Genomic DNA, 12,359 nt, shown 5'->3' with positions numbered 1-12,359 from the left:
CCCAAACTGTTCTATATTTCTATAATTTTTACAGAGGTTTGCTAATACAAATGCTACGTATCTTTTCCTCCAGCTTTGAACAAACTAATTTGGATGGCAGAAACATTACTCTCAAATCTTGACCATTCTCCCCACCCAAATACTCTGCTCTCCGTTCCTCCATTGCCACTTCCACTCCCAGGCATTCCCCATTCATTTTGGCTGGAAAGGGTTTACAGATCTCTGGCTCCTGTACTTCTTCAGGAACTGCCTGTGCCTGATGAGAAATGTTTGAAGAAGGTAACTGGTCAGAACTTGATCATCCACTGATACGTATCCAAAAGAAGAACAGTGCTCCTCTAACTATGGAAATATGAGCATTTAGGGTATTTGCCGTTTAAGCAGATGAAACTGGAGAACCCATGTTCCCAGTTGCATATGTTGCAGCTGACCACCTGCATAGTCTCCTCTCTAGAAATCCGCTGAACTGCATTTTCTTGAGTGTGCGCAGTTCTGCTCTTGGAATCAGAAAAACATGGCAAGTCCATAGGATGGGCAGGCTGGATTTCACTGTGAAAAGCCAGAGGTCTGATAAATGATGGTCCTCTTAGTAGAATATCTCAGACTTACTGTACATTGTGTTTCATTAGATAATTTTGAATGTGAATAGCAAAGTAGAGATATCTTCCAGTGGGTTGTGAGGGGAACAGACAGATGCTTGTGGCCCTAATTAGAAATATTTCTCCAGGGGCAATCAGTCAGGTGCTCTCTACTTTTCGTACTTCATCTGTCTTCCAGACAGCATTTCATAGGATACTTACTTGTGTGTGCTTATGTGTGGGAATGATTCATCAATAATCTAATTAGGGATGGGGAAGCCAGTTTGCGAAAGTGACCTGGATTCACTCTCCCTCTTGAATGCCTGTTTCAGATGTTTTACTGTGTTATTTATTTGTGAAATACAAACTGCTCTTTGGGACCGCTTACCAAAATGCTCCCCTCTGAATGCTAGCCATTAAAGGTGATTATTTTGTTTTTAATTCTGTGCTGCTTTACTCAGATCCCCATTTCTGCCCTGGTGTCCTTTGTGGAAGCTCTGGAGGTTGGCTACAGCAAACACAAAAATCCATATCACAACCTAATGCACGCCGCAGATGTGACACAAACGGTCCATTACCTCCTTTTCAAGACAGGCGTAGTGGTAAGTACAGGAGTTGGCATCCTGAATACATAATGAGATTACAACAGTTTTGGCTCAGTAAAGAGATTATGATTATTCACAGCAGAACCTCCTTGCAATGTGGACAAACTTCGTCTGCTACTGCTGTGCTAATGGAAGTAGAGATTTAGGATTGTTTAGAAATAGAAGGTAGGTGAAGATGTCTATAACTCTTTTAACCGTGCTCTAAAAGAGGATGAATGAGAAAGCCAAGCTCAGTTTTCCACTTTGCCATGGATCTCCTGGGTGATTCTGCCAACGCACTTTTGTTGGAATTTATTTCACCTAATGGGGAGAAGCAAATTGTCTAAGCTTGCTTCTTACTTAAGGGAGCAAGGCAGTACCTCCAAAGGACAATTCATTCCACTTACCTGAGGATGACAAGCAGCATGCTCTGGAGATGCGGATCCCCAGCCAGTCTCTACAGCAAAACCAGGTGAACTGGCTTACTTAGAAACCTACAGAGGGGGGAAGTCTGACAACAATGACAGGAATGGATAGAAGGCTTAAAGAGAAATACGTAGTGTATTCCTGCAGGGGTTGTCGAGACAAAGAAGAGAAATATCTTTGGAGAAGGACTAGGGAAATTGAAGGCAGACAGACTCCAGAGTGGTGATCAGCCATTACAGTATGGGCTCAGCTGGTGGCTCAGAAAGTGGCTGGCCCGCTCGGTGGGGAGTAGAAATGGTAGGGAAAGCTCACTATGTACAGGATACGTATGTATGGCCTTCTCTTCCTCTTCTTACTCCTGGTTGCTGCTGCAGACAGAACAGGGAACGAAATGACTTTTAGTCTGATCCTGTGTGGCAGCTCTTTTCAACCTGTTGCTCACTTCGCCTTTCTCCAGCATCTAATCTGCCCTTCGCCCTTGCATTGGCAGAAGCGTAGAGGCAAAGGCATCAGTGAAAGGGAGCTTTGTCTGCTCAACATTTTTCACGTTCTCACTTGTTGCACCATGGCCATTCACCGGTTGCTCTCTTTGTGGCTGGTACTTGATGATGTGCAGTTGTATGGTATTGTGCTTCATTTTGCTGAGGTCCTTTTGCTGACAGCTGTGCAGAAGCAGCAAAGGGAAGCACCTCCAGGTGCAGAGAGTCTTTGCAGTGCAGAGTGTGCACGTGAACCCAGATCAGCAGAGGCCAAGGCTCTTCCTGCAGCTTCTGCCTTCTTGAACACTCCCTGATTGTTCCAAGCTCCAGAACTGGGAACTGTTGAAGAAAAAGGTGAGGGAAACCCATGGCTGCATGTGACTCAGCCCAGCCAAATTCCAGCACTGTTTCTGATGCCATGAGTACCTTAGACAGGCTGTATGAAATCCCCATAAGAGTTGGCACTCAGCATCACTCGTGGTAATACTTGTGTCTCCTGCTGTGTGTTGATGCCGCCTTCTTCTGCACAGCTTGATGAGAAACCTGAAGAAATTCTGCTGCCAGCGTGTAGCATGCGGTGGAGCATAGGACAGAGAGGTGCAAGTTAACAAGGCATAGCGCAGCTCCTGCTATGTCTTTTAGGCTGGTTTCAACAGCTGCTGAGCTGCTTATGCTCGGGAACACCCCTTTGTGCATATGGTCTGCCTTGCTGCAGTCCCTTAATTGCCACAGTAATGTTGCTTCAGTTCTGAGGCTGGACCTGAAGGCTCTTCCCTGACGAGTAACGTGCTCCAGTGGCTCCTGTAAACATGTCCCGAGTCTCCTGTGTTGGCTGGGGACTGCAGCTGTGAATTGCAGGGTTTGGTAAAGGCGTATTTGGAAGGAGTCAGGCCGTGGGTGTCTCAAGACCGGATCCAGACTGCCCGATTGTGACTGAAGTTGTGTCAGTTGCTCCTGACTGTGTCTGAAGTAAGCAGAAGTTAGGCCAAATTTGCAGGTAACACAGATGCATCCTCAAAACCTCCCGTGCGATGGTGAATTGGTCACTGCTGCTTTTAGGGCCATTAGTTAATGAAAAGGCACCAAAGGCTGTAGTCAGTGGGAATAATACAATATTGAGTGATGTGAATTGCGTTATGAAGGAGAGCAAATGGATCCCCTTTTTTTTCCTCCTACCTGTGAGAAGGGCAGTTTTGACGTGGGGCTGCTCTGCTTGAAAAAGTGACTGGATGGGAACAGCTGCCTGAGTGCAGCAGCCCTGCTCCTGACTGGGTGTGTTCAGAACTGCCTTGTTCTACCTTGCTCCTTCTCGGACTGTTAGCAATTTAGCTGGAACTCATCCGTGACAGAATGAGTGCTGTTTCATTGTAGCCCCTGTTGCCACAGTGCTGAATGAGGTTTTATAGTCTGTGAGAACAGGAAAGCTAGGCAAGTGTTAAAAAAGAGAGAAGTGGAAGGACATGAAAATACATGAGTAAATGATGAAATATTTTGGATTTTTTTGCTCTAAAAGGGAGAGAGACAATATAGCTGATAAAAAGAAAAAAACCCCCAAACAACCCCCATAAACAAAACCAAAAATGTTTTTACTTCTGTACAGAGCAAACTTGGTATGAAATACTAGAGGTGCACCAAGACTGCCAGTTTAGTGTGTTCCCTGGTTTGCTGCAAGCCCTGGGCTCCAGTAACCTGTGCTGGGTACCTACCAGTCTGCTCCATGTGGGAACAAACCAAACAGTGCTGTTGATGAGAGAAACCAAGGTGTAAAAAAATAGTTGCTACCATGGCCTGCTTCGTACTGGCTGTGGCATTAAAGACCTTAAAGACAGGGAAACTCCTGAGCTCACAGAGGTATTTTTTTTCTGCAGAAGCATTTTCACAGCAAAGCTCCACTTCCATATTTTATTCCTACCGTGAAGATGAAGCTTTTTTCTCACATATCTCATGAAGCAGAGAAGCGATGCTGCTTCCATGCACATTGGCAAAGAACACTGGCATTTGAGTGCTCTCAGCCTTCTTGTTTGATCAGTAGGACTCAGGAAGCAGGTGGGAGACATGAGCCTGTGGCTTGTATGGAGACATGAGTCCATGGCTTGTATCCTACCAAAGGCAGTGGGGGTGCAAGCGGAGAAAATCAAACTGTCTCTTTAATTTTATTGTATAGAAGGGTTTTTATTGTGTTTTATTCATTTTTAATCAGGTTTTATCATTTTTATTTGTTTTTTTTAATTGTCTATTGGCTAATCTTGCCAAAACTTCTTCCTGTCAGAACTGAAGCCTTCTGCTTCTCCAAAGGAAGAGCTGTCTCTCCATCTTGTATATTTCCAGGAATGGGGCATCTACCTTCTTCAATGATCTATTGCCATTGTCTACAAACTGCCAGGGTGGGTCTGGCTTCATCTTCATCCACCCATTCTGTACCTGAGGCGAGACCTAGCTGAGGGCAGCCACCCCCACTGGCTTACTCATCCTCAGACAGGAAAAATACCACCTCCATGCCCCAGTAACCTTGGTGGCACTCCAGTGGTCTCTGGTGGTCTCCAGTGGTCTCCAGTAGTGTCTAGGGTCTGCAGAGGTGTCCAGAAGTGTCCAGTGAGCTCCAAGGGACAACTCCTCGTCCTCTGGGGCTGTTGGCCAGAGATGGCAGCCCCTCTCCTCGCCTCTTCCCCTGGGCTCAGGGCAGAGAAGATGCCCCTTCATAGGGTTGGGGGTGGTGGGTGGGAAAGCAGGGCTAATCTGTGGCTTGACAGCTGGGTGACCTTCCTGACAAGCCTGCAGGATGTCGGTGTGGGTGGCCCACTCAGGGCTAGTGTTGGCTGCAGGGGTGGCACTGCTTTCTGGGAGCTGGCTGTTTGGAGGGTCTCTGAGAGCCCCCAGTGGTCCTGCAGTGCTTTGGGCACCATGGCGCTGGGAGCACCTTGGACATGGTGGTGTAGTGCCCCATCAGCACTGCGGGAAGTGGATCTACCTCCATGGGCTCATCCTCTTCTGGAGGTGGATCCACCTCCATGGGCTCTTCGGCATTCTGTGGCAGGTCATCCTCCACGACATCCATGTGACTGCTGGGGCAAGTGCCAGCCACTGCTTGCATGCTGTAGGTGCTGCTCCTCCCGTCAGCCTGCTTCCATTTGTTGGGAGGTAGAGGCATCCTCAGTGGTTCCAAGAAGCTCTTCTCGCTCATGCCACTCAATATGGGCACTCACCTCGCTGTGCTGCATCCTCCTTTACCAAGCAGACTTGGTGTCATCATCTCCAGTTGCTCAGCGAGCTGTGGGCCAGCCGCAGGGGTGCCTGCTTGTGTAACGGAAGGCTGGTGATGTTGCCAACAGAAGTTTCTGTGGCTCAGACAGTGGCCCATGAGGCCATGAAGGCCCCATTCCATCAGGCCATTTTGCTTTTCAGTATCTTCCCTGCACCCAACAGTAGCAGAGAGAGGCCAAGGGGAGGAGAAGGCCTGGCGTCCTCTGGGGTGTAGTGCTGGGGCAACAGGAGGAGTCCATTGTAGGGCCACCAAGGTCCTTGGGACTTGAAGGTGGGATTTTCAGATTGAGGATGGGAAGGCCCACGGAGGATTGCTGTCCCTGGCCAGTTCTTGCCTCAGCTACCGAATGGGTGGTTGAAGATGAAGCCAGACCCACCCTGGGGTTGCCCAAAGAATAGCTGCAGATAGTGGTGATTCTAGACAAGCATGCAGGACTGATCTGATTGTGGCTGTGGGCTCTTCAGGGGAGTCCTTAGGGTGGAGGCTGTGTAGGTGCTTCTACCCCATCAGTTGATTCCCATGTACTTCAAGCAGTGTAAAAGCTGTTGAGATCACAACATCAGTGAAGGAGTCTAGGGAAGTGCTTTCCTTTCCTCTGTGATGACTAAATGACAAACAGCCTGCAAACAGAAATTGTGCTGACTGTTGTTGAAAGGAGGACAACAAAGCTGGCTGTAAAGGTGTTTCTGGTGAGGGGTTGCTGTGCCTGTGCTGCCGTGGTGACAGCAGATCCCAAGGTGCCCCTTTTTCCTGTGTTGTTCCAGTCCTCTGCTTTGACAGCAGATGAAAGAAGAGATACGGAAGGCAATACCGACTACTAAAGCGTCCACTGGTGTCCTGGGGGAAGGTGTCATCTCTCCACTAGTTAAAAGTTTCCTTTCTCCCTTTGGCTCGTGCTTTCTTGTCAAGGCTGCTGTGCAGACCACATCTTTAGAGGATGGCTTGTCTTTTTTTTGTGTTAGACTTTTAGGAGTTTTTAGGTGAGAGAGAGGTGGTGCAGGTGGAGAGGAGGAGCTGACGAGTGCTGTCATGTTCGTGTGATGAAAACCACCCTGGATGATGAAGATCTCGGGACACGTTTTCTTTACTTGTACCATACTTGTTGCCATGATGCTGCATGACCAGGAATAAAATAGGTAGTAGGTTTAGTTCTTAATGGTCAGAGGGCAGATTGTCTCTAGGACTTTTGCTTGGCTTGAGTTGATAGGCAATTATCTTTCTTGGCCAATGTTGTGATCTGACCATGCTTGTGAATACTTAGCCTGGGGCCACTGTGACTTGCTGGAGGAGATTAACTCAAGGACATGTCTGCCTCTGTCAGTTTGATGTTAGCTGATAGATTACAAAGGTATAATCCTTCTTTTTTATCAGATAGCATTTTTTCTTCTTTTCTTGGGTACAATTTTAGAATGCCTATTTTTTAAAGACTTGGATAATGGAAGTGAGAGCTGAGTTTGCCTGCCTCCTCACAATATGTTAATAATAATAATATTTGTAAAAGCTTCTGTATTCAGTGCTATACTTCTGCAGTTTCCCAGCAACATGTAGACATTTGAAAATAGCACAGCCTCTTCTCTTACCTAATTTCTTCTTTGAGATTGTAAAATATCTTTTCTCTGTTGGTAAAGAATTTCAGTTCGCTTGCTTTTCCTCTGATTTTATATACAATGCTTCTCTGATAGAAAGGTGGTAGCCCAGATGAAAGACAGATCCTGCTGAAGGTGCATCATGTTATAAAACATTCACAGGCTTTTGTGCATTATTAGCATCATTAAATAAGTCCAGTGATACTTCAGCGGAAACACCTCTTGCAAATAGTTTCTAGGGACTATTTAGGCATTGCTGCTATGCAGCACGTGGATTGCAGCACCATACTGTGTTGTGTAGACTTTGAAGACAGTTGCAGAAACAAAGTGCTAAAGCCAGTCAGAGCAAGAAGTAACAGCTGTGTATATCCCAGGCTCCACTCTGACTGAGAAGCAAAACCATGAAATGGATAAATATCTATCTTCAGTTCTCTCTTTACTGTGCTTCAGCCTCATCTCAACCTGGCAACAAATGCATATACCTGTCATCATCTAGCGTGTGTCTTCTGAAATGTTCTCTCATGCATTGCCTCTGTCCAGTAAGTTATCTATGTCCACACGCCTTGCAAAGTCACCTGCTGTTGTGATGCCTGATGTCTGATGTGACAAAGAAGATCTCTTCAGTGTTAAAATACTTCCTTTTTTAATGCCTCCGAAGTATTTTTCCTCTCTGTTTTGGAGGAATGGAGTGGTAATTTGTTCTCTTCTCAAAAAGAAAAAACAGTTGTCTGGTTTATCTTTACATGGTTCATTTGCCTTTGTCATGCTCCCTGTTATTTACAAGCTCTCTCAACAGTTTTGTTCCAGGCTTCCTTTTTCTTCTATTTTCTTTTCAATTAAAATATCTTCTTTCCTTCTAATCATGTTCAGCACCTGAAATCTCTTTAGTTTTCCTGTTATTTTCTTCCTCGGGATGATGTCTTGCAATGAATTTGTTATACTTTACTGTATGAACTAGAATATTCTGGGTTGTCTCATAGACATAATGTTGAAAGATAATTTGGAATTACTCTGATGTTTATCTCTTAGAGGGTTGGTATACAAGCATGATGTGTAGGACCAACTTCCAAGAGCTGACATGCTTTTTGCTCATTTCATTCTTTCCTTTATTTAACTCTGTTGTTCAGCTGTGATTATTACTTTCTTTGGTATTATATTCTGATTAATCTTTATAATTATTAGGAATTACCATATGATTTCTTTGTGAATCCAGATAATGAGGTCCAAATGGTGAAACTTAAGAGTTCTTTCTCTGATACTGTCAAGAATTACAGGAAAATATTTCCTGCAGCAGATCTGTAAAACTGCAGAAGTGCTGGACTTCTGTCGCATCTGTTTGTACCGAAGGGAAGTGAGATCCTCCTCTCCTCTAGACAATTGTGATTAATAAGCAGATCATCATGAGCTCTGAAAATGATAACTACTTTGGAATAAAAGACCATAAAATTCGGGGAAGGAAACAAGCTAATTATTGCTGTCTTTGCTTTGTAGCATTTTCTTGGAAATGCATCCATTTGTTTTGTTAGATTTGGAAACACTGCTCTTTCCTCTTGCTTTTTCTTTCTTTATGCATCGATCCTTTTGTTTACATGCCAGTGGCTTGCCTTGGTAGCTAATTCTTCTTATTTATCATGTGTTTATGAAAGACAATCATGCCTCATTACCCTTTTTTTATTTCCACTCTGGAAGCCAGTGTTTGTTCTTTCATGCCGCCTTCCCCCGCCATCCCCCACCCCCTATCATCGCAGAAAGTTTGAAGGTTTTTGTTCTGGAATGTTTTTGTCAACCCTTTAGAAATGAAAAGCATTCACATTTCCTCACTCTGTTCACCTGTGACAGTGTCCTGCTGCTTTCTCAATAGTTCTTGATGCCTTTGTTCTGCAAATCTAGTGCTCTGTTCCCAAGATGAAGTCCATCACAGAGTAGTGAAAGGTAATAACACCTCTTTGATGGAGATTGCGTTCATTCTCTGCAGGCTCTTTGCCATCTTGTTTGCTTTTTCTTGAAAGGTTGTAGCAGAAAAAAAGGGACTGAAAGGTTCCAACTACTTGCCTGCTATTTTCCTCCTGTTACTCACAAGCCTATTTTGACTTTGTGCTACTTACACTGATTTATTTGTTACTCACAGTTCACAATTGTAATCCCAGTCTGTGTTCTGAGTGATCTTCCTCAAATGCTGTTATGATATTTAATATCTCTCCTCAGGTGTATTACAGCCTATTTTAAAACCCACGTTACCCTGAACTTGTCCAACAAGTGATGGTTTGATAGGGCATGCAAGTTAACACTTTTCCCAAGTGTGTCTTGAGAGATGAGGTAGGAAACCTCGAGCACAGAGCTTATTGTCTAAGTGATGTTTTCAGGCTTGGGTCATAAGATCCTGTTGGAGTGGGACTTGTCAGGAGATGCCCAGAAGGTCTGAAGTGGATGCATTAAACTAGCTGAACTTATCCCGTAGTAGTTCTGCATGCATAATGTAGGTTTACTCTGCTTGTTCCTAAGTGCTTGTGCCTGATTTTTTTTCTATCACTTGCACTTTCTCCTTTGGGAAATGGCAGAACATGGCTGAGGAATTGAAGTCCAGATCTGGATGTGTAGCCTGGAAACCCTAGTTTCTTTTTTCCCCCATTGCAGTTGCTAAAAATTTTTGCTTGAAAGTTGAAATCATGTTCTTCATCAGCTGTAAAGCATTCCGTATTCACAAGTCACACCACCGATTTCTCCACCATCAGTTCTGTCCAATCCTGTCTTGGACCAATTGTGTAGAAATGAGAAAATAGTTTAGTTTCTGTGTCTGCTCATTTCTTGGCCTCATTGCCCTCCTCTCTCTCTCTCAAATAAAAAAGTCAGGAGCTGCCTTGATTATAGTCAGTGGCATTGTGTGAAGTATCTCTGGCCAATATTTTCAAAGCGCATCTTTAATATGAGGACATCTTGAATACTGAGACTTACTTCATTCTTCATTGGTAATGTAGAGATGGCAGTGAAAGGCAGGAGGAGAGCTGCACAGGTTGCTGTGTGCAGAGCCCCCCACTTATCTGTGCTTCCCCTGCACATGGTTAACAGACCAGTGGTGGCCCCTGAGCTACGGTAGATGTCTAGAATAGATTTGTGAAACCATACTGCCTTTACTGGGCTTTGGATAAAAAGGCTGTTCGTACATGAATGTCTGTCAAAACGTTTGCAGGTTGACAGTGAGCCGTTACAAAAATATTTGGCAACCACAGCAGTAAAGGTTTTTTCTAAATGTAATACATATAAGCATTTCATACAAATACAGCATCTACAGTATCTAGAGCCTTTGTCTTTGATGCGCTTGATGTTAACAGCACTGCTTGTATGCTACCAGTGGAAAAACAGACATAAAACGATTGACTCAGGGGAAAATGATTAAAAACATCTGAGTCATTTAGAAGTCTAAGTCAAAAGTGAGTTAAGCGTTGAAAAATAAGACTTCAACTAGGCAATTAGGAAAAAGAAGCCCTCAGGGCTTTCTCGTATGTTTCTATAAATGATAAATAAATAACAAGACATACATCTTGTGAGGTTGTGTTTGCTCTTCCCCTCATGATTCAGTGATTGACAAAAATTTTTAGTTACTGGAAATTAGTGACTTTCTTCTGCATTTGAAGCTCTGTTAGCCAGGCCAACTGAGCTGAAATTATGCACCCTGGTGGTATGTACATACCTGCACTTGTGTCATGAAGTTCCACTTGAAGAACCTTGATTTTCTTGAGGTTTCCCTCTCTCTCTTCCTCACACATTGCTTTTTAAGGAGGGCATGCTCACCTTTGCTCCTTATGCCTTATTAGCTCCTGAAACCATTCTGCTGAAGTTCTCTTTATTTAGATGAAGCTTCAGGAAAAACACTGGTTTTACTTTTGTGTATGAGCCAGAGAGATTTGCTTTAAAACAGCTGGCAGGCTGCAGGGGAAAGGCAATGATGTGCAGCATTGACTGTCAGCAGGGGATAACTTGCCTTAAAAGACAAAAGCCTTAATGCTTGGGAAAATGACAGCTTATCTGATTGCTCTGTAATCTCTTTTCAGCACTGGTTGACAGAGCTGGAGATCTTTGCCATGATCTTCGCAGCTGCCATCCATGACTACGAGCACACTGGAACCACCAACAACTTTCACATCCAGACACGGTGAGGCTATTGTAAATCATGATGAAGGGTTGGGAAATGGAGAGGGAAACCTTTGGAGAATAACAACACAGCCACCTAGAAAAGCGCAGGAGCTTTTGCTTTCAGGTGTTACAGGAGGAAAGTTCACTTCCTTTGGTTGCATTTGATTTTCTCTTGCTCAGACATTTACAGTGTAGTGCATGTATTCTAGCTTCCTGAGCATTGTTTCGTATTAATAATCAGGAAAAAGGAAGGTTCGAAAAGATTTCTGTGTAAAGTTCCCAAAGATAAGTTGCTGTGCAGAGTGGTGTATTTTGATGAGGGTATAGTTTTGGAGGAGATATTATAATTCAGCATTTTTTCCTTCTTGTTAAATTTGAAGAATCAAACATTAACTGCATAAATCCAGAACCTGGCAATATCTGTGTTCATCAGTGAACACTAACACTACACTTACTATTTTTACTTTAGTGGAAAACCACACTTGCAGCAAGGGGATATGTTTACCATGGCCTTTTCAGAGATACCATGTTTTAAAGCTTTGTAAGTTGCTAGACAGTAATTTGTTGATCGCAAACTAGACTGGACTGGTGTTTTTTTGAGCTCAGAATCCTCTACAAGGCTTTTGGGTTGGTGGAAGAGAGAAGGAGAAGATGAAGGTGGCAGCAAAATTCAGAAGTGTGCAGATTGTGAGGTCTCTAGTTGCAGTGATAATTTGGCATCTAATGTCTGTGTGTTATTTTGGCAATGGCAGTATTTTGGTAGCAATGACAAAATGTCTAGATGTCTCTGACTGACACAGCACACTTGGGCATTTCTAAGATGCATTGCATCTTACCCCAAATTAGATGTCTGGAGTATGTTAGCTGAATCATGCTTTGTGTCACAGATACACAAAGGTTGCTAGGATAAATCACGCATACGCTCAGAAACGCTTGGGAAAACAGAAAGAAGTTTCTGTCTCTGTTCTGGGCCAAGGCACACTCCGCTTCTTACAGCTTCATGCATGCAAGAATTAGGAATCTGCTATTTTTCCCAAGTACTTATAGAAAAATTCAAGAAAGGACAGTTGTAATGTAATTTCTGTAACACTGATCATCAGAGGGTGTAAAGTGCCAGGGGATAAACACATACACGGCTCACTGGGAAGCAGAACTGAGCGGGGCCTGTAACAAATTGTACTCATCTTCTGTTGCCAGTAACTTCCAGCAAGAACTTTGTCTTCAGACCAGTTTAACCATTCAGCAGTCTCGGATCTATGCCTTGGACTTTAAATTAAGGTGTGAAGTACCTTTGGTCTTACTCTATCCCACCT

General features: G+C 44.0%; 1 protein-coding gene across 7 annotated transcripts in view; it reads left to right on the top strand.

Moving 5' to 3' along the window:
* Nucleotides 1-12,359, top strand: part of PDE1C (phosphodiesterase 1C) — a 383,698-nt gene that overhangs the window by 308,803 nt on the left and 62,536 nt on the right. For all 7 annotated transcript variants that reach the window (XM_075418641.1, XM_075418635.1, XM_009943060.2 and 4 more), the window contains 2 exons: nt 1,040-1,180; nt 10,965-11,065. In XM_075418641.1, the coding sequence (XP_075274756.1) occupies nt 1,040-1,180; nt 10,965-11,065 (242 nt within the window). The remainder of the gene's footprint in view (nt 1-1,039; nt 1,181-10,964; nt 11,066-12,359) is intronic.

The sequence above is a fragment of the Opisthocomus hoazin genome, chromosome 4 (assembly GCF_030867145.1).
Source record: "Opisthocomus hoazin isolate bOpiHoa1 chromosome 4, bOpiHoa1.hap1, whole genome shotgun sequence".
Classification (NCBI taxonomy): domain Eukaryota; kingdom Metazoa; phylum Chordata; class Aves; order Opisthocomiformes; family Opisthocomidae; genus Opisthocomus; species Opisthocomus hoazin.
This window is presented reverse-complemented; position numbering and strand designations above follow the sequence as displayed.